The 22,541-nt window shown below is 39.3% G+C and overlaps 2 protein-coding genes across 7 annotated transcripts in view; one reads left to right on the top strand and one right to left on the bottom strand.

The window, feature by feature from the left end:
- si:ch211-189a15.5 (uncharacterized) overlaps positions 1–5,319 on the bottom strand; it is a 38,882-nt gene extending 33,563 nt beyond the window's left edge. For both annotated transcript variants that reach the window (XM_055018575.1, XM_023262833.3), the window contains exons 1-3: positions 4,892–5,319; positions 2,586–2,695; positions 1,501–1,627 (exon numbers count right to left, since the gene is read on the bottom strand). In XM_055018575.1, coding sequence (XP_054874550.1) covers positions 1,501–1,627; positions 2,586–2,695; positions 4,892–5,239 — 585 coding nt within the window. In that variant the 5' untranslated portion in view covers positions 5,240–5,319. The remainder of the gene's footprint in view (positions 1–1,500; positions 1,628–2,585; positions 2,696–4,891) is intronic.
- The window catches only part of nvl (nuclear VCP like), a 37,031-nt gene continuing 19,438 nt past the window's right edge, over positions 4,949–22,541 (top strand). The window contains exons 1-10 of one of the 5 annotated variants that reach the window (XM_055018573.1): positions 4,949–5,161; positions 9,606–9,679; positions 9,981–10,051; positions 10,425–10,477; positions 10,730–10,820; positions 10,965–11,028; positions 19,776–19,979; positions 20,338–20,443; positions 20,703–20,779; positions 22,340–22,474. In XM_055018573.1, the coding sequence (XP_054874548.1) occupies positions 9,623–9,679; positions 9,981–10,051; positions 10,425–10,477; positions 10,730–10,820; positions 10,965–11,028; positions 19,776–19,979; positions 20,338–20,443; positions 20,703–20,779; positions 22,340–22,474 (858 nt within the window). In that variant the 5' untranslated portion in view covers positions 4,949–5,161; positions 9,606–9,622. Of the gene's footprint in view, positions 5,162–5,895; positions 5,948–9,605; positions 9,680–9,980; positions 10,052–10,424; positions 10,478–10,729; positions 10,821–10,964; positions 11,029–19,775; positions 19,980–20,337; positions 20,444–20,702; positions 20,780–22,339; positions 22,475–22,541 lie in introns of those variants that run through there. The other 4 variants (XM_055018572.1, XM_055018574.1, XM_023262829.3 and 1 more) reach the window with 4 other exon arrangements.

The raw sequence follows: 22,541 nt of genomic DNA, 5'->3' as shown, positions 1-22,541 counted from the left end.
ACACTGCAAAAACATCAAAAAAATATTTATGCAGGTTGTATGATTTTAAAGTCATATTGGAAATTTGAAATTGATAGACCAAATCCAAAATTGAGAGAGGACAGTACTCTGCAGCACAAACTGGGGCCTATTCAACAGCTGTTTAGCAATTCAAATGACAGTAGATGTGCTGACATCACCCTGTGCAGCTTCTAACTCAGTAGAAGTGGTTGGATGGTATTTAATGCACAGATTTTTTACTAACTTTATTTAAACATGATACTCACAGTGCGACAACATCCAGGTATGAGTAAACAAACTGTAGCAAGTAATTATTATCCACCAGCATTATCTACATCTGCATGAGGCTGATAAGCAAACTGAAAAGGGTTTGGAGCGGGCTGTACCAGGGGTCCAAGATGGATAAGAACAAGTCTCTTCAGTATCTTCACGACATGTAACAATAGTGAAAATTTGTCTAAAGTTGTTGAGAGCTGATGGGGTGGCCTTCTTAGGTACAGGTATTAAACACAATGTTTTAAATAGTGTCCTCATGCTCAAATTGAAGATGCGTTGCTTGGTACCACACGAGTTCCTCGGGTCTGGCACAATCAGGACCTGCAGCCTTGCCTTGTTGAGATCTCTCATGCTAATTTTGAACCTGGTTGGTCATTACAAGCATTTGTGAGAGCACGGTCGTCCTGGTCTTAGATGTTGAAGAGTGTAGTCTGCTTCATGCTCATCTACAAGTCCCTGACATAGTTTTGCTGGAGTTTATTCTATGGCTTCTTTCTGTAGGAGTTCTTGCACTCCTACACTCCTAGGTTCAGGTTTCACTAGACCTGAAGTTTCTCTTCTTTTGATTGCCTCATTTCACTGGTGATCAAAAGTTTACTATTGGAAAAACAACATACAGTCCTAGTTGGGATGGTGGTATCCTTACAGAAGTAAATTTAATCAGTGATGCAGTTAGCAATCTTCAAAGCATTGGTAAGTATAGGGAGAGTCTAAAAACTGGTAGACAGTTGAGAGAGTGGAGTCCAGACTAACATGATTGAAGTTTCCAAATGGTCATAAAAGCTTCCGGGTATTGGGGGCTGTAACTTAGCAACAGTGGTGTCAAATGCCACGCCTTATCAGCACATGGTAGAATTTAAACAATGATCAGCAGATAAATAATATGGATATGTTCCCAGACGTTCAATGACCACAAAGCAGAGATGTTCATTCACAGTAATACATCATGGACTGCGTCATTTTCATTTACAAAAATTGTAATCCCTCCACCTTTTTTCTTACTGCTCATTGTAATGTAGGACACAGAAATACATGGCCTACAGATTGGATCATGGAACACAGGAACTTATAGACTACATGATTTTCATCAGGATTTGATTTTTGTACAAACACCTTGTATCAGAATCTTTTAAGAAATGCTTGAAGGCATGATAAATTCCCAAAGTGGCCTTAAATAAAACAGAACACTATGTAATAACTTGGTTAGATGAGTTCTGATCGTACTTGTGGTCCCAGTTGATCCTTCTCCAGAAGTTCCAGGAGGTGGTAACATTCCACCCTGGCCAGCAGCAGCTCAAAGCCCACCAGTATAGCTCTGTCTGTGTTTGCATCCTCACTGAGCCTGAACTCACTGAAATACATCAAAGACAAAAGAATAGATCTGAGGTAACAAAAAGTGATGAGAAGAGCAGAACAATGAATGAAGCTTCTCAAAAATGACAGGAGCTGACTTGAGTCCAGCAAGTTGGTAGCCACTCTCACTTCTTTGAATTTTATGGTATTACAGTCAAGTATTCTTTGTGTGTGAGTATTCTGCTATTTTTCACCTTGCCCTGAAAACCTGGACTCAGTTTTTATGGCTGCTTCTTCTGCCTTATTGACCCATTTGGTTCATGCAGCCATTCTTAGATCCTAATAAATTTGTTTCATCTTTAACACGCTGTTTTATTGTGGTGTGTTTTGAGGTCCTTTAATCTGAGGCTCGACACAATCTTATGGACACTTTAGTATTTTGCAAGCAATACATGTTCAGACAGATATTTGTCCCTTCTTTTTAGTCAGCAAATTAAAGAAAAAGTATGAAAACATTTGTGACTGAGACTACTCTCCTGGTGTCATTTTCTTGAAATGCTCTGCCTTGTATGTACAAGTGGACATGTGTATAGTGTAAGTTTATCCTCACATGGTTACATCCTAGTAGAAGTGGGAACAGGCTTTGAAGCTTAGTATCTACTAGGGCTGGACCCGAATATCTGAATATCCGAATATCCGGTCCCGACGGTGGTATCCGGATATTAATTTTGAGATCCAAATATTCGCCCCCCAGCGTGATCATGAGAGGAATACTGTGCGATCGGTATTCCTCTTGTGAATTCGCCCAACCTCTCCCCCCGTCAGACGGTACTATAGGAACCGATCCTAATATCCTAATATCCTAATATCGGACGTTATGGAGCGGACCAAATATTCGGATATTCGTCATTAATAGGGCCCGAATATCCGGAGCCCAGAAACTGCTATTCGGGCCAGCCCTAGTATCTACAATATTTATTGTCACTCTTGTTCGGGTTCTTCTCTATGTTGCCTACCTTTGTGGGGCCTTAGTATGGGGTACATAGCCAATAGATGTTAGGACGGACTGAATGGTAGACCTGCTGAGGACTGGCAGCAGACAGTAAACAAAAGGACCTGTAAAAGTCTGAGAGAGAAACAGAAACGTATTTGAACTATTAGTAAAGAAATGGAAATGAAGGATCATTTAGATTTCATCACAGCAAGCTATGTCTGTTGGACATTTACAGTTTTCAAAACTAAACATGTTACTACTCTATAGCTGACATAAACAATTACAGCATGAAGATACTAGTTGTGTCAATTTGCTGCCATGCACTAATGCTCAGCAATATTTGAAAAAGTGTGTTCATAATTAAAATGTGACCAAAATAAAAAATGTGAACAATTTTCAAAGTGATGTAAAACACCACAAAACATAAAACGTCACGTTCATCAATATTCTGTTGCAATTTCATGTTTAAATGCCCAACTTTACAAGAGAAACAAACATGTTTACAGCCCAGTAAAAAAAACCTCACCCATTTAAATTGTACAAAGGTTTACAGTATGCAAAATTAAAGTGTGGCCATCTTCGGATAGTGTTTAGCCTTAGGAATGTGTAAAATGTGTAAAACAGCAAGCCCTTCATGACACCACCTATCGTTTTTTTTGAACCACTCAGTATGGTAGCTGCAGCCATCATCTTGGCAAAGTCTGACTCCTGCATAATCCAAAAGCAGACAAAGAGGTTGAGCATGAGAGGAGCTCAGGAGCGCCATGCAAATGTTCCACTGCTATGCTGATGACATCCAACTATACATCTCCACCAAATCCATCACCTCCTCTAGCGTCTCAAACTCCCTCTCTGAAAAAAAATCATGGACGCAAACTACCTTCAACTCCACTGTGACAAATCTGACCTCATGATCATAAACCTCAAATCCCTCATCCAGTCCATCCATCACTTCTGCCTCACTGTTGACAACTCCTCCTTGACTCAATGTTCTCACACCCACAACCTTAAGCTAATCATTGACACCCATCTTACTGTTGAACAGCACATCAAATCAAAATTGTTTAGATTTTGGTAATAAAAGATCACTGTGACCTCATAAAATGGAAAACAATTCATTTTCACTTCTGAGACAGTGGGAAATTCCTCCCAAGTTGATTTTTTTAATATAAAAGTATCATTTAAAAATCCTTTTATATTTTCTCACTAAAACTATACATGTTATTTCTAGTTCCTAAATCTGAGTGTGTTCAGTAATAAATGTACAATTTTATATGTAAAATAGTTACTGTAAGTTGCACTTCCCTGTCACACATGCATAAATGCCAAACAGGAGGTACAACCAATGATTATCATCAGCGTCCTTTTTTGTCTTTAAACCATAACTGATTAGGCTGATTATTTTTAATAATAAAAAATGTCAGTCTAAAGCACAGCAACAGTCATTATGTTCTAAGAAAATAGCAACATTAATTTTTCCTCCTTTTTTAAAAACTACACACACACACACACACACACACACACACACACACACACACACACACACACACACACACACACACACACACACACACACATATATATATTTAAAACAATATATCACACTAATCTACATTGCCAGATTTTCTCTCACATTTGACGGACTACTAATCTGATTTAAAACGGATTGTAATTTTCTACTATACTAAATTGCACAACAACTCTGTTTGGATGTTTATGAACATCTAAAAATCTGTCCAACTTTTCTTAGATATTGGTGGAAAAACAAGACCATCTAGGGTAAATCCTTGCCTTTCCAAGGCTATACCTAAAAAAAACTGTAGTTTGACTGGTTGGCAGAGGCATACAAACATGGGGTGGTATTTTTAGTTTAACTGTTGTATGACAAACTATATTTGCGTCACCTTCACTGAACTGGTGAAGTTTCAGTCAGATGTGTCAAATTAAATCCAGATATCATTTGAAGAAAACAGTGGATCCTCTCTCTCTCTCTCTCTCTCACTGTGTCTGTGTGTGTGTGTGTGTGTGTGTGTGTGTGTGTGTGTGTGTGTGTGTGTGTGTGTGTGTGTGTGTGTGTGTGTGTGTGTGTGTGTGTGTGTGATTTCACTCAGGTACTGTCTTTATCTTTACACAGGAGAATAATACAACACCTGAGCCAAACCCGCTGCAATGGCAACACTTTTGTCTTACTTTGAGATGTTTAAATAACGTAACACATCTAATTCACATCTAATTCTTCAGCTGCAGTATTTGACACTTAATATAACATTAATGGAACACATAAAAAGATGGGAGTGTCTGAAAAAAATGAGAAAGAAAGAGTGCCACCTTGAGTGTCTTGATTTCCTTCTTCCAGGGTTGAAGAAACAAATTGACGCAGAGAGTTTCCAGCAGTTCGGTAGCCTTGATAAAAGCAGACAAGTGTTTCCTGCAGTCTATGCTCAGAGTGTCACAACCTTCTGTCACTTCTGTTACAGCCTGGTAAAATGGAAACACCGTAAAAGTCCTTGGAGGCTCAGCTCCCCTCAGCAGATACTGAGCCGCCTTCTCCAGCAGCCGGGCGTCGCGGCACGGCCGAATCTCTGCACCCAGCTTAAGGTAATAGTTCAGATACTCCTCATAGACGTCCTGGCGGCAAACATCCTCCTGTTCTCCTGCTTCGGTACCGTTCTTCATGACTGTCACACCGACAGCACACGGCTAACCTGTCAGACTATAACGAGGAAGTATTGCTGTCTAACAACCTTACGAGGAAGTGAAAGTGAGCAGCTCTGCCACCAGCCGACTTATTTGTCTCGACTCTGTGGAGATTTTAGTTTAACGGTTTAAACGTTCAAACACCTGGACTTGATTTAGTATATGATGTTAATGTGAGACTGAAAATACCAGATTATAAGTCAAATTATAAATCAATTGTATAAAACAGAAGAATTATTATAAAATAAGATTATTAGAATTACTCTTATTATTATAATAATAAGACTTAAGGTACTCTTATGTTTTTAAAGGTCACAAAACATTACAACTGCTCAAGGGACGAATAGCCTATCACATAAATTACATTATAGTGTAAATAGTGTAAAATGACAATATCTTGAATTTTTGTAGCGGAATTATGCACAGTTTTTTAAAATTTACGCCCACATATGTTCACGTTTGCCAGGAATACTGTTAAATATTGTTAAAGAAAAATTATATACATATTCATTTATTGAATACTCTCTATTCGGGTGTCCATACACATCGAAAAATATGTCCAAATATTAACAGTGGCAATGTATATCTTGACAATCCTCGCCCGGATGTGTATTATTTTTCACTTCCGGGACAGCCGTGTCGCGTGCTCCTGTGGGTTCAGAATCAGAGGCAGTCCGCTCTGTGGAGGTAAGAGAACATGTTGCTAATGATACCATGTCACTTTAGAACAGGCAAGTTTCCTTTGATAAGTTGTTCTGAGGGTGTGTGTTTAGTCGGAGCCTTTCCTCTCCTTAATACAACAACTCGTGGATGTTTTGACGACATTTTGTAACTAACGCTGAATGTTTAGCACCTCAAGCTAACTGTGACTCTTGTATGTGTGATCAGTACACTGGACTGTTTACATCTGCTGGAAGCCCACTGCACGCTGTACTGTTCACAGCTACCTTCTCACATTCAACAGGCGAATATTACAGTAATTTAACATTTTACACTGACTAAAAACTCAAAGTTATGAACTATTACTAATACTCAAACACATTACAACATTTTCTGTGGTTAAAAAGAAAATGTATAGAGCCACCAAATACTTACTTATATAAGAAATGATGAAATGAAAGATATGTTACACAAACCCAAGTATGTTTTAAATGTTAGATTCCTCAATATAGCCACTTTTGATAACAGCTTTGCATACTCTTGGCATTATTTTTTGCCAGCTTTATGATTCTTTTGCAACAGTCTCACAATAGTTTCTACAACTCATCCCAAACCATCTCATTTGGGTTTGGCCTGGGGGATTTGAGTAATATCATTCAGTCATTCAGACATAGGTCAGTTTGCCATTATTGTTCCTCACGCCTTCAGTGTCATAGAGAGCCATGATAAACCTGTGATATTTGTAATTCGTGCAAGATCATACAATGCACCAGGTGATATATAACAACATAATAATACAATAACGGATTCAATCTAAACTACGAGGACCTCATCAAATTGTTCAAGTAACCAATAGCATTGTTTATTTTTGAAAACTGAAAATCCAGGCCATGTGTGAAGTTAATCTAAATACAACTTTACCAACAGTAGAATAAAAATATCCTGAGAGCTGTGATGGAGCTCAGGACTCCATTGGAGGATGGCCACTATTCAACAAATGATTTAACTGCATCTTTTAAACTTAGATTCTGAGTGTGACCTGTTGTCAGATACTGACCGATCCACTTCAGGTGTTGGGAATAATATATTATCGCCAATGAATGAAGTTACTCCTTTTGTTCCATGCGTAAATGTACACAAATCTTTCATTTTGAAGATGCCCAGATGGATGCTGATGCAGCAGAAATTTTATAAAGTTAGCTGGAAGCAACAAACTATGCTGAGATTGTGTGTGTGACAGCTCACATGTCTGATGTGAAGAAAGGTAGACAGTGTGACTTGCCACCTGATCCTGTCCTGGACTGTTTCACTCCAAAATTTATCCTTTTCTATACACTGCTTATCCTCTGGCAGGTGATAGGGGAGCTGAAGCCTATCCCAGTTGAGTCAAGCTGAAGGCAGAGAACACCCTGTAGAGGTTGCCAGTCCATCACAGAGCCAGTGGATAATTTATCATTTTGTATGAATGTTGGTGCTGAAATGAGGGAAAAGCCTTCCCTAAATCACTTTACACAATGCAAAGTACCTTTTGTGGTACTCACACCTCTTTTTCCTCCATGCTTTCCAGTGGAAACCACACATCCATGTACCATCCTACCATCTGTATCTAATTCTTGTGTTTCACCAAGACATGGCAGGTGGAACCAAGATCAATCAAATTTGGACTTGTTAGGCCAAAGTCTAGGTTTTCACTGCTTCTTGGCCCAAGAAGTGATATTCATCTTGGCCTCCGTCAGTAGTGGTTTCCTTGCATGAGTTTTACCATGTGGGCATGGTTCACTGAGTCTCCTCCTATCAGCTGATGTTGAGATGTGTCTGCTACTTGAACTCTGCAACGCACTAATGCGAGATCTAATGTGAGATGCTGTTAACTGGCTATATCTGAGGCTGATAACTCAAATGAACTTATCCTTTGCAGCATGGGAAACTCTTGGTCTTCTTCCCTTTACATGAGGGCACCGATGACCAGCAAAGTATAATGTGTTCATCCTTGAGTCTGGGTGAATGACTGTGCCAAATTTGATGAAATTTCCTGAAGGCATTCCTCGGATATTGTGTTCATGAGTCTGGACAAAATGTACTTAGTGAGGTGACAGTAATATTCAAACACTAAAGTCTCATCAAGTCATGCTTAAGTTGAAGTGAACATTTTTGCCAAAATAAGTAGAAATTCCCTCAAGGAATTCGAGAGACATTGCATTCACAAGAATGCGACCGACAGACCGATGGACAGATTACAGAAAATATAACGCCTCCTGCCATGGCTGTCAATGGCAGTTTAAGTGTAAATCTAAAGAAAAATCCTTGAGTGAGTAGGCATGTGTAAACTTTGACTGGTCCTGTTTTGCTTAAAAAAAAATCTGTACTGTGTGTTCAGAGATGTAAAACATCAAAGATGATTTGGACGAAGAGATGACCTTTTTGTAATGTCAGAAATCAAAATTTTTCAGTACATATCGATTCCAGATATTTCAAATACATTCAACATGCATTTTTTGCAGTATTGTCACACCAATACCCAGCAGTGCTTCTCATTCTAACTTATCTCTTGTAGTTTCATCCAGCTATTATTGATATGATCGGTGATAATTTGGATTTAGAATAGAAAAGAAGGAGATTTAAAGTCATCTTGTTGTAAAACTGTCTTTCTGAAAAATACATCCTGTTATGAATTGAACTGTTCTCAAGTTGGTGGTCACTAGACTTTTCTGAGTTCACTCTGACAATAAATTGAAGCATTTGAAAGAAACTAGCAACTGTGGATTACCTTGAATTTGGAAAATTTTCATCACTGGCTGCGAGTTGCTCAAGGCTTTATGCCCTTTTCCTTTTACTGATGGGTGTTTTGTCCTGCATTTTATTGATCCTAAGACTGCAATAATGATACATTTGATAAAGTGACACATTTTCAAACTATGTAGAATCACTAATAATCATATAAGAGTAAAGATAATTTTTGTTTCAGCATCAAACTGTTGTGCAGTATCATTTGGTTTAGTTATCACAGATCACACACTTGTCTACTTAATATACACTATAACTGGACCCAGTACTTTGGAGAAGCAATATATTTGTGTAGATTCTAAGTCATCCCGGTCATGGTAGCCCTAGGAGCTTCAGTAGAAATCAACTGGACTTCTCTTGTAGGTTCTTGAAGATGTTTACTAAGAGGCTTCTTCTAACTGATGGGGACTTTCAGATGTTTACAGTCACTGCAGTTTACATGGCTAGTGGCCCATTAACAACTGAGGACTCATGATGTGCCTCAAGGTGCAAATGGCAATCACAACAAAGGATATGAATCTGCCATGTCAAGAGTGACTCAAGATGTTAATGATGATGAAGCTTTCTTGGAAGAGATCTTGTCACTGTGTTATGGGTGTTTGATAATTGGTGTCATGGACCCCCTCCTCTGTTTAGAGATAGCTGTTCCAGTTTGACATAGAACCATCTCATGTGTACATTGCTGTACTCAAAGGAATTTTCAGATGCAGATGGAATACCGAGTCTCATCTTGAGCAGCTGGCTCTCTGTGTTGGGCCATGCGTTTGAGAAGTAGTGATTTCACTGCTTATGCTTATTTGCATTTAAATAATTATTGTTTAAATGCAAGTGCAGAGTTCATACTGTGATTACCCTTTTTTTAATTTCTCATTTTAGTCTTGTTCTGTCTGTTCGCCTGCAGGTCAGAGAAGCACAGACATGAAGAACAGAAGTAGTAGCTGTCTGGACAGTCGGCTCAAACAAAGAGTGGAGCAGGTATAAGTCAGTCTTCAATATTCTCATGCCATATGTCAGTGATATTAATTCAGCAAGATAGGCAACTAAAAACAATCACAGGAGATTATGATAATGGTGTGGCCATCAGAGGCCATCATGGAAAAGACATAAATTGTGATGTCACATAAATATAACACTTAAGTCTGCCCTTCTTGGATGCATTACACAGTGTTGTCATGTCATTTTTCTTGTGGAGTTGACGTGATCAGGGATTGGATCTCAAATTCTGATGTCAGTTTTATTCCTATGGATCATGTAACATGGTAAGTTCTGTTTTCAGTATCTGGCATGCAGCAACAATGAATATGTGGACCTTTCAGCCATGGTGCAGGACCTTCAACGACTATACAGGCAAGTCTTTTGTATTTAGCTCAAGCCAAATCAATGACTGCTTAACTTTGCTGTAATTTGCCCAACACTAATTGTTGTCATCAGGCTGAATCACTAGATTTACACCAGCACTTCTGCTAAATGTATTAAAAGTATTATTTTCCTTTTTAAATTGTCAGTTACTCTACTGTCATTGATATGCACGAGGTAAAGCGCCTCTATGAATAGAATTGAACAGTAGTACAATGTGCAGCCTCTAAAAGTTAACACAAAGTTTTAAATATCTTTATCATGAATCCCAAGCTTCCATAGTAATGATTACCAAATGTTTGGCACATTTTGGCATGTAAATCAATGTAAAGTGTGTATTGATAAGGATATATTGTGTCTTTAGAATGGAGTATGGCAGAAGAAACAAAACAGCTTTTAGGATTCAAGTAGAGAAAGGTAAGGGAAGCAGAAATGGTTTGATTCCTTTGTACAATGTAGAAGTAGTTTGGGTTAAATGTCTTTTCAGGTTTGTTATTTGAATCTGTAAAATACAATATATTTCCATCTAATGGAAAGCAGATATGATGGTTTCATGAAGTCAAATGAAATATTTTGGAATTCTGAGAAAACTAAAGTAATTATGCTCATGACCTCTGCCGCCTCTTTGAAGATTTCTGATTTATCTTGTCCAAATGTCGGCTCTCCTAGTGTATGAAGCAGTCATGAAGGAGTCTGGGTTGAATGACCTGGAGACCAAACACTTAGCTAAGAGAGCCAAACACAGCCACAATGACACTGGGTAAGGACATTTTATGCTTACTGCCACACCTCAAAGCTCTGACCAGCCATTCTATATTCTCTCTACTGTACAAACACTCTTTTTTTGTTAGTTTGTTTTTGTTTCTTTTTAACAATTGATTCATACAAACCTATGTGTCCACAGTGATGGGAGCAGCAGCTCAGAGGAGTCCTCTGACAGTGACGATGACCACCCTCTGGACAACATTGTAAGAAATGATATGTGAAAATGACATCTGAGCGCAAGATCTATAACTACAGTAAAGTGTGTCACTCATTATGAGGCTGTATATGTGATGCAACAGTCACAGCACTTGGCTCCACCAAGGCTGCACAGTCTTTTAAAATTACGGACTTATATAATTGACAGTGTTGTGAAATGTTCAGTGTGCATCTGGTCTTCGATCTGTGTCAAAATATACTGGTTGATAGATTAAAGATTAAATATATGATGTAGTTCAGAGAATTTTTTATATTGGAGGGTTTTTGATGGCAGCTGCTCTGCCACTAAAGGTGTACCTGAGACTGCTGATGATGAGGAATAAGTTTTGTGCTCTTCATCGGCCAGATAATTGAAAAACAGAACCAGAAGATAATGGCTAAAGATAATCGTAAATACAGTAAGATTGTTATTCATGTCGGCGGTAATGACACCCGGTTACGCCAATCGGAGGTCACCAAAGTTAGTGTGGCATCGGTGTGTAACTTTGCCAAAACCATGTCGGACTCCGTAGTTTTCTCTGGACCCCTGCCTGATCTGACAAGCGATGATATGTTTAGCCGTATGGCATCGTTTCGCCGCTGGTCGTCTACGTGGTGTACTGCAAACGACGTTGGCTTTATAGACAATTGGAGCTCTTTCTGGGGAAAACCTGGTCTGATTAGGAGAGACGGCATCCATCCCACTTTGGCTGGTGCAGCTCTCATTTCTAGAAATATGGCTGATTTTATTAGAACTCCTAAAGCATGACAACCCAGAGTTCAGACCAGGATGCAGAGTTGTAGTCTTCCACACCTCTCTGCAGTTTCCTCTCAGCTGTCACCCTCCAGTAATTCAGTTAGCTTTATTGAGACTGTGTCTATCCCCCGACCACCAAAATTCAATAAATTAAGCAAATCAAAAATAAACAAAAGACATAGTAACCATAAAAATCTAATTAAAATTAATACCACTATTTCAACTGAGCGAAGAAACAGGACAATTAAATGTGGTCTGTTAAATATTAGATCTCTCTCGTCTAAATCTCTGTTAGTAAATGATTTGATAACTGATAACCAGATTGATTTGTTCTGTTTGACTGAAACCTGGTTGCAGCAGGAAGAATATGTTAGTCTAAATGAATCAACTCCTACTAGTCATACTAACTGTCATGTTCCTCGAATCACGGGCCGAGGAGGAGGAGTGGCAGCAATTTACCTCTCTAGCTTAAAAATGAACCAGAGACCTAAACCTAGTTACAGTTCATTTGAAAATCTTACTCTCAGTCTCTCTAATCCAGATTTAAAAGCTCAGAAACCAGTTTTATTTGTTGTTGTATATCGTCCTCCTGCTCCTTACTCTGAGTTTTTATCTCAATTCTCAGACTTTTTATCTGATTTAGTGCTCAGCTCAGATAAAGTCATTATTGTGGGTGACTTCAACATTCATGTTGACGTGGACAGTGACAGCCTTACGACTGCTTTTAATTCAATATTAGACTCAATTGGGTTTTCTCAACATGTAAATAAACCAACTCATAGTTTTAATCATACCCTTGACCTCGTTCTGACTTATGGCATAGAAATCAAACAGTTAACAGTATTTCCCCGGAACCCTCTTCTTTCTGACCATTTTATGATAACATTTCAATTTACAACAATAGATTGTATAGGAGTTAAGAATAAATATCATTACAGTAGATGTCTGTCTCACAATTCGGTGACTAAATTTAAGGAAATAATACCCTCTCTACTTAGTCCAGCACCACTTACTGATATAATGGAAGGGAAATATTATAATTTTACCCCCACAGAAGTGGATTATATTGTTAATAATGCTGCAGCCTCACTGCGTACAACACTTGATAGTGTTGCACCTGTAAAAAAGAAAGTTCTATCTCAGAGAGGACCTGCTCCTTGGTATAATTCCCAGCTGCGGACTTTAAAGCAGGCGTCCCGAAAGCTGGAAAGGAAGTGGTATTCCACTAATTTAGAGGAAGTTTATGTAGCTTGGAAAAATAGTCTAGTAATTTATAAAAAAGCTCTTCGTAATGCCAGGACAACATATTATTCATCTTTAATAGAGGAAAACAAGAACAACCCTAGGTTTCTTTTCAGCACTGTAGCCAGGCTGACAAAGAGTCAGAGCTCTGTTGAAACTTGTATTCCTTTAGCTTTGAGCAGTAACGACTTCATGAGCTTCTTTACAAATAAAATTATTACGATTAGAGAAAAAATTACTCTGGCCCTTCCTGCAAATGTCACAGATGTATCATCGAGTACAGATACTTTAGAATTGGCTGTAAGACCAGATGGATATTTAGAATTTTTCACCCCCATACATCTCTCTGAACTCATTTCAATAGTTTCTACATCCAAACCATCAACATGTCTTTTAGATCCTATCCCAACTAGACTGTTCAAGGAGGCTTTACCTTTAATTAATTCCTCAATGTTAGATTAATCTCTCTCTAGTAACAGGTTATGTACCACAGGCTTTTAAGGTTGCTGTAATCAAACCTTTACTTAAAAAGCCCACTCTAGATCCAGATGTTTTAGCCAACTATAGACCAATTTCCAACCTCCCATTTCTCTCCAAAATTCTGGGAAGAACAGTTGCAAATCAATTATGTGAACATTTACAAAGGAATAGCTTGTTTGAAGAGTTTCAGTCAGGCTTCAGAGTGCATCATAGCACAGAAACAGCTCTGGTGAAAGTTACTAATGACCTTCTCATAGCGTCAGATAATGGACTGGTCTCTATACTTATTTTATTGGACCTTAGTGCAGCATTCGATACAATCGACCACAAACTTTTATTACAGCGACTAGAACATTCTATTGGCATTAAAGGGACAGCACTGGACTGGTTTAAATCCTACTTATCAGACAGGTTCCAGTTTGTGCATGTCAACAATGACTCTTCTGAGCATACTAGGGTTAATCATGGAGTTCCTCAGGGTTCTGTCTTAGGACCAATACTGTTCACATTATACATGCTTCCCTTAGGCAACATTATTAGGAAGCACTGTATTAATTTCCATTGTTATGCTGACGACACTCAATTGTATTTATCTATGAAGCCAAATGAAACTAATCAGCTAGCTAGACTGCAAGATTGTCTTAAGGACATAAAGACCTGGATGACCTATAATTTCTTACTACTAAATTCAGACAAGACTGAAGTCATTGTATTTGGCCCCAAACATCTTAGAGAATTGCTTTCAAAGCATATAGTTACTCTGGATGGCATTACATTGGCCTCCAGTACTACTGTGAGGAACCTCGGTGTTATCTTTGACCAGGACATGTCCTTTAACTCGCACATAAAACAAATCTGTAGGACTTCCTTTTTCCACCTGAGAAATATTGTGAAAATCAGGAACATCCTGTCTCAGAGTGATGCAGAAAAACTAGTCCATGCATTTGTTACTTCTAGGCTTGACTACTGTAATTCCTTATTATCAGGTTGTCCCAATAGCTCTCTGAAATATCTACAGCTGATCCAAAACGCTGCAGCCAGAGTACTGACGGGAGTTAGCAAGAGAGATCATATTTCTCCTATATTGGTTTCTCTTCATTGGCTTCCTGTTAAATCTAGAATAGAATTCAAAATCCTTCTTCTGACATATAAAGCTCTTAACAACCAATCTCCATCATATCTTAAAGACCTGATAGTACCATATTATCCTAGCAGAACTCTTCGCTCTCAGACTGCAGGCTTACTTGTTGTTCCTAGAATCTCTAAAAGTATAATGGGAGGCAGAGCCTTCAGTTATCAGGCACCTCTCCTGTGGAACCAGCTCCCAGTTTGGGTTCGGGAGGCGGACACCCTCTCTATTTTTAAGACCAGGCTTAAAACCTTCCTTTTTGACAAAGCTTATAGTTAGGGCTGACTGGGGGACCCTGACGGGGTATGCTGGTGTTTTCATTTGCACAACTGACTTCCCCTCTTGTCGTCCCTTTAGTTTGCCCCTAGTTATGCTGCTATAGGCCTAGGCTGCTGGGGAACCTCTCTTGATGCACTGAGCCCTTCTCTAACTACCTATGTATTTACTATATATACCATTATTGCATTACATTCACTCTGTTTCTTTCTGTGTCCTTTCTCCGAGTGTCCCTGGTCCCAGAGCTGGATGCTGGATGCTTCAGATGTGTGGCTGTGTTTTATGGTCCTTGTGTCCCACCCCCCTACCTCTCTATCTCTACCCCTCTATCTGTATCCTCTATCTCTACCTCTAATCCTCTACCTCTTCTGTCCCTCTCAACCCGCCCGGCCAGCAGCAGATGGGTCCCCCCACATTAGAGCCGGGTTCTGCTCGAGGTTTTTTTCCCTGTTAAAAGGGTGTTTTCCTTGCCACTGTCGCCTTTTGGCTTGCTCTGGGGGTCAGGCATATGGGTTCTGTAAAGCGTCTCGAGACAATTTGACTGTAATTGGTGCTATATAAATAAAATTGAATTGAATTGAATTGAATAGAAGCCACCTGGACTGTTGGCAAAACAGAAATACATGCAGTTAGTGTCTCAAGAGAAATTTGAATTGATGATGACTTTATAGTTACCTCAGAGCCCTTGATCCTGCTCCTATAAAAGCACAAATATTTTCCCAGCCACATTTCCACATTGGAAAGTCAGAAGATTTCACAAAAACAGACTTTCCTGGAAAATGCTGACCTTCAGCTGCTGTGGCTGGACTAAAGGAAAGAGGTGTTAAGACTTCAGAAATTGCATTTAGTTATTACTGTGGTGACTAATTTGGGTTTGGTTGTTGAAGATTTTTCAGTGAAACTTAGGGTTGGTGATTTAATTCACAGATCCATATATTACAGGTGTATCTCAAATAATTTGAATATCACAAATTAAAAAAAAAAAAACAACCTTGAATTGAAAAATGTAAACTTTTATAGATTGTATATCCATTACATTTCACTTTACATGTAATGGTAAAGTGAAAATGTATAACCTTTGTTTGCTTTTTGGGGAGGATGAATATGGCCTATAGTTCATGAAAATCAGAAATCCAATATCTAAAATTCTTAGAATATTTCATTCCGAATCTGAATACCGTGCTTTTCTCGGCCTAGTTCAGTACATGCAACCACAATCATGGATAAGACTACTGTCTTGAAAATTGTCCAGAAGATCATTGACACCCCCCACAAGTAGGGCAGAAAGAAGGTCATTGCTAAAAAAGGCAGCTATTGATAGGCATTAAAGTCGTAATTATAACGGTACTACTACTTTTGCCATTACTGCTTATTGGTCCGGTACTTAAATGGTACTTTTATCAGTACTTTTTGATTGTTTTTGCTGATTTGTTGTGTTTTTAAAGAGAAAAAGAACTACACAAATTAAGAACAGTAGAAAGATTACTTAATTTTCTCAAACATACAGCATAAGAATAAATAATGTATATAGGAAGTAATGTTGCGTTGATGGGATGATCAGAGCACAGTGGGCAGTATGGGCCCAGCATTATATCAGAATTAAAAGCTCCGCCCTGATCAAATATTAAGTAAATGTCAGTACAATGTGCTCATAAAAGCTGTTTCCTCTTTTACTTTTGAGTATAAAATTAATGCAGGACTTTGACAGTATTTTTACTGCGTGATTTTAAATGGTTTAGTAAAGAAAACTATTGAAGTGTTGCATTTCTATTATCAAGCTACTCCTGAACCAGACAATGTCAGAACCGTCTCACCTAAACTAAGGAGAAAAAGAACTGGACAGTTGCTCAGTTGTCCATAGTACTGTTTTCAGATGGAAGCAAATTTTGCATTTCATTTCATCAGAGTCCTAGAGTCTGCAGAAAGAGTGGAGAGGCTGAGAATCCAAACTGTTTGAAGTCCAGTTCGAAGTTTTCACAGTCTGTCATGATTTTGAGTGCCATGTCATCTGTTGGTGTTGGTCCACTGTCTTTTATCAAGTCCAAAGTTAATGCAGCATCTACATGGAGATTTTAGAGCATTTCTTGCTTCCATCTGCTGACAAGCTTTATGAAGTTGCCAGTGTCATTTTCCTGCACAACTTCGCACCTGGCCACAGGCCAAAACTACTACCAAATGTTTTGCTGACCATGGTATTACTGTGCTTGATTGGCCAGACAACTCACCTGATCTGAAACCCATAGAACTCCATAGGGGGTATTGTCTAGAAGGAACTGAATAATACTGATCCAGAAAGGTGGAAGATGCTTTTAATGCAACCTGGGCTTTAGTAACATTCAATTCAATTCAATTCAATTCAATTCAATTCAATTCAATTCAATTCAATTCAATTCAATTCAATTCAATTCAATTTTATTTATATAGCGCCAATTACAGTCAAATTGTCTCGAGACGCTTTACAGAACCCATATGCCTGACCCCCAGAGCAAGCCAAAAGGCGACAGTGGCAAGGAAAACACCCTTTTAACAGGGAAAAAAACCTCGAGCAGAACCCGGCTCTAATGTGGGGGGACCCATCTGCCTGCTGGCCGGGCGGGTTGAGAGGGACAGAAGAAGTAGAGAGGTAGAGATAGAGGGGTAGAGGTAGAGATAGAGGGATACAGATAGAGGGGTAGAGATAGAGAGGTGGGGGGGTGGGACACAAGGACCATAAAACACAGCCACACATCTGAAGCATCCAGCATCCAGCTCTGGGACCAGGGACACTCGGAGAAAGGACACAGAAAGAAACAGAGTGAATGTAATGCAATAATGGTATATATAGTAAATACATAGGTAGTTAGAGAAGGGCTCAGTGCATCCAGAGAGGTTCCCCAGCAGCCTAGGCCTATAGCAGCATAACTAGGGGCAAACTAAAGGGACGACAAGAGGGGAAGTCAGTTGTGCAAATGAAAACACGAGCATACCCCGTCAGGGTCCCCCAGTCAGCCCTAACTATAAGCTTTGTCAAAAAGGAAGGTTTTAAGCCTGGTCTTAAAAATAGAGAGGGTGTCCGCCTCCCGAACCCAAACTGGGAGCTGGTTCCACAGGAGAGGTGCCTGATAACTGAAGGCTCTGCCTCCCATTCTACTTTTAGAGATTCTAGGAACAACAAGTAAGCCTGCAGTCTGAGAGCGAAGAGTTCTGCTAGGGTAATATGGTACTATCAGGTCTTTAAGATATGATGGAGATTGGTTGTTAAGAGCTTTATATGTCAGAAGAAGGATTTTGAATTCTATTCTAGATTTAACAGGGAGCCAATGAAGAGAAACCAATATAGGAGAAATATGATCTCTCTTGCTAACTCCCGTCAGTACTCTGGCTGCAGCGTTTTGGATCAGCTGTAGATGTTTCAGAGAGCTATTGGGACAACCTGATAATAAGGAATTACAGTAGTCAAGCCTAGAAGTAACAAATGCATGGACTAGTTTTTCTGCATCACTCTGAGACAGGATGTTCCTGATTTTCACAATATTTCTCAGGTGGAAAAAGGAAGTCCTACAGATTTGTTTTATGTGCGAGTTAAAGGACATGTCCTGGTCAAAGATAACACCGAGGTTCCTCACAGTAGTACTGGAGGCCAATGTAATGCCATCCAGAGTAACTATATGCTTTGAAAGCAATTCTCTAAGATGTTTGGGGCCAAATACAATGACTTCAGTCTTGTCTGAATTTAGTAGTAAGAAATTATAGGTCATCCAGGTCTTTATGTCCTTAAGACAATCTTGCAGTCTAGCTAGCTGATTAGTTTCATTTGGCTTCATAGATAAATACAATTGAGTGTCGTCAGCATAACAATGGAAATTAATACAGTGCTTCCTAATAATGTTGCCTAAGGGAAGCATGTATAATGTGAACAGTATTGGTCCTAAGACAGAACCCTGAGGAACTCCATGATTAACCCTAGTATGCTCAGAAGAGTCATTGTTGACATGCACAAACTGGAACCTGTCTGATAAGTAGGATTTAAACCAGTCCAGTGCTGTCCCTTTAATGCCAATAGAATGTTCTAGTCGCTGTAATAAAAGTTTGTGGTCGATTGTATCGAATGCTGCACTAAGGTCCAATAAAATAAGTATAGAGACCAGTCCATTATCTGACGCTATGAGAAGGTCATTAGTAACTTTCACCAGAGCTGTTTCTGTGCTATGATGCACTCTGAAGCCTGACTGAAACTCTTCAAACAGGCTATTCCTTTGTAAATGTTCATATAATTGATTTGCAACTGTTCTTCCCAGAATTTTAGAGAGAAATGGGAGGTTGGAAATTGGTCTATAGTTGGCTAAAACATCTGGATCTAGAGTGGGCTTTTTAAGTATACATCTCAGTAGTCACAGGCAGATTGCCTCCATGCCACATTGCAAAAGGTAATTTGTGGTAAAAGAGCACCAACCAGGTATCAAGTGTATAAATGAACATACTTTGCAAAAGTTGGACATTTCTGTAAATTGTGAATTGTGTCTTGATTGATCTTGGGAAATATTCCAATAATTTGAGATACTGGACTTCAAATTTTCATTAGCTATGTGCCACAATAATCAGAATGACAAAAAAAAGGCTAGAAATATTTCACTTTACATGTAATAAATATAGAATATAAAAATTTACCATAAATTATTTCAAAAATTGACTTTCCTGTAATATTCTAATTGTCTGAGATGCACCTGTATTCCTAAAGTTTAAATTTGCTCTTTCAACCTAGACTTACAGTTCCCCTTGCTTTCTAGTTGTTGTACTACGGTAGACTAAACACATCAGGAACTGGCTCCTATATGCACACTGCTACAGCTCCTTTTGACATGAGATGTATTCCTGCTTTTTGCCATTCACAGCCCACCAACCACATGAACTTGTCGCTAGCATCTCTGTACCGGAAGGGAAACCCTGCTCCTAGCAGTCCTGGCAGCACAAGCAGCCCACTTCCCAATGCAGAAACGCGGGATTCCACAGAAGGCTGGTTCATTGATAAAGGCCTTGAGAAGAAAAGCATCCTCATTGACCTGTGTGACGAGGAACCAGCTAATACAGCAACAAGTGTATGTAACTGTAAAGGGCATGTCCGTTTATTTCAGCATATCTTGGCTATAACTAAGTAGATGTTAATTGTACTGGTGGTTTTGCTGTTATGCTGCCATTGATTTTAATAACAAATTTACACACTATTGTTAATATAGTAACCATGTCCTCAAATATCTCAGCATATTCCACACCCTTTACACGTTTTTGTTAATTGCATAAATTGAAATATGTTATTTGATGTTTTAATGGCACTGTGGAAAATAGTAGAAAATACTGCAAAGTCCTTGAATGAGGTATGGCCTTTAGATTACTGTTCTATATGTTCAACTGACATAGCTCAACTCATGCACTAACTGCTAACATTTTTGTCATCAGCAGACAGATTTATCGATGCTAGAGCCTGAGAAGTCGCACAAAAAGTCAAGGAAAAGGAGTAAGAACCTAACTGAAACTACAGAGTCTCGTACCCCGAGCAAGAAAGGTACCACCTTATGTAGTTTGTTAGTGTGACTATAAAAGAGATTCTTACCTTAATGTTGAAAACCTTGCAACAGTTTTTGCAGAGCTTGTCAAGCATTGTCTGTAGGGCAGTAACCATTAGTAATTTTTTGTTTATTGTATCATGTTCAATAATTGTCTATTAATTGTCAAATGTATTGATATATTTGTAACAAGTCACCACTATGATGTCCTTTATTATGTTACTTTACAGCTATTTTTCTGTATGAATTATTTCTTAGCAAAATCTAAGTCACCAGAGCTGCTGTATCCTACTCTGACATTTGAAGATGTAGGAGGTAATGAAGACACATTAACGGTCAGTACCTTTAACTTGCTACTTTGTAACTGTACCGGCGTTTTTCCAATGATGAAATAGGCATAGTTGAAGTGCAGTACTGTGTCTTGTAGGCGTCACCAAAGGAAGATGTTTTTAAATCCTACTGGTGTGATTCTTAGCTGATATCGCTTCTGGGCATGGATATGTTAGCTAGAGATCACTGATTAAAGCCTTGTGACCTATTTATCAGATGATTTTCTATATTTTACATATGCTGTCAAACAGCTCATTTCCTCATACCACTGTGTACATATGTAAATCAATGTGTATTTGTGTGTGTTTGTCTGTGTGTATGTGTGTACATATACACCGATCAAGCATAACATTTTGACCACCTGCCTAATGTGTTAGTCTCCTTTATGCTGTTAAAACTCCTCTGACCAGTGAGGCATGGACACAGGACCTCTGGGGATGTCCTGTGGGTTGCAGGGTGAGACCTACCTAGATCAGACTTATCCTGGCACATCCCACAGATGCTCAGTAAGATTTGGATCTGGGGAGTGTGGAACCCAGGTGAACACCTTAGCTCTGTTGTGTTCCCATGGCCACTCCTGAGCAGTTTTAGCGGTGTCTCGGGGTGCATGGACCTGCTGAGGGTGGCAAGTAGCATCAAGGACTGCTGTTGCCATGAGCTGGTGGGGGGTTGCTTAACCTACAATGTTTAGGTGAGTGGAACATGTCAAATGAGGTCCCCCATCTCAGTAGGGAGACAGGAATTGGTTTGAGTTTGAAGCCTGATGGCCTTTGCCATAATCCCAACACTATGAGAGGACAATCAAAATAAATGTCCTATAGCTCTTTACATATTATTTTGGTAGCCCGTGATTTTTCTGATTATTTCTGAAAATGGCTTGTTTTCCATTTGATTATTTTTTGGCAGTTCCCATCCAATCATCTACGGTCATAAAGTGTGGATCGTTGGAGCTTCTACGTCTCTGTTTTCTAGACAGACAGTTTGGTTAATTTTTGGAGACTTTGAGACTAGGCCTGGGCAATAAAACAACAGTGATAGACACTGCATCAATTGAAATAAGAAAATTGTTCAAGAGAGTGTTTGATAATTTCATTATTACATGCAAAACCCCATAAAAGCATTTACCAAAAATGCAAGGCTCCATTGCATGAACAAACCCCTCCCTGGCTCATTAACAGCCTGTCATATCCCTTAATAATGGAGTCCCTTTGCCCTTCTTGACCTGCTCTGTGGCTTCCATGTGGGACTGCCGATGTGCGCTAGTCCGTAGCTCTCTGGGTCTCTCATCATCTCCATTCATAACTACTGGCCTTCATCTAGTGGAGGCTGCAGCCAGTGGAGACAGGTGGTTGCACTTGCTACATGGAATTCAACGTCGACAATTGTCAGCAGCTTTTGCCCTTTTTGTTTATCTATGCCTCCAAGGAGTGAGCTTTGGCCATAGCTCATGCAGCTGGATGTCTTAACACTATGCAACAAGGCGTTAATTTAGCATGTGTTGAGATTTTGTTATAGTATCTATTTCCATTGCAATTTAATCTTACTATTATTTGACATTGTTGCAGGAGGTCTGTAAGCTGCTGATCCACATGCGTCACCCAGAAGTGTATCAGCAGTTAGGAATGGTTCCTCCTCGAGGCTTTCTTCTCCATGGGCCGCCTGGCTGTGGAAAGACCCTGCTGGCTCAGGCCGTGGCTGGAGTGAGTATCCTGCAAGTCATTATTTAGCAGCACTATGAGTGGACATGAACCTGTGGAAACAGACCAT

Source organism: Amphiprion ocellaris, chromosome 16 (assembly GCF_022539595.1).
Source record: "Amphiprion ocellaris isolate individual 3 ecotype Okinawa chromosome 16, ASM2253959v1, whole genome shotgun sequence".
Lineage (NCBI taxonomy): Eukaryota > Metazoa > Chordata > Actinopteri > Pomacentridae > Amphiprion > Amphiprion ocellaris.
Note: the sequence above shows the minus strand (reverse complement) of the source record. Positions and strands in the feature narration are given on the sequence as shown.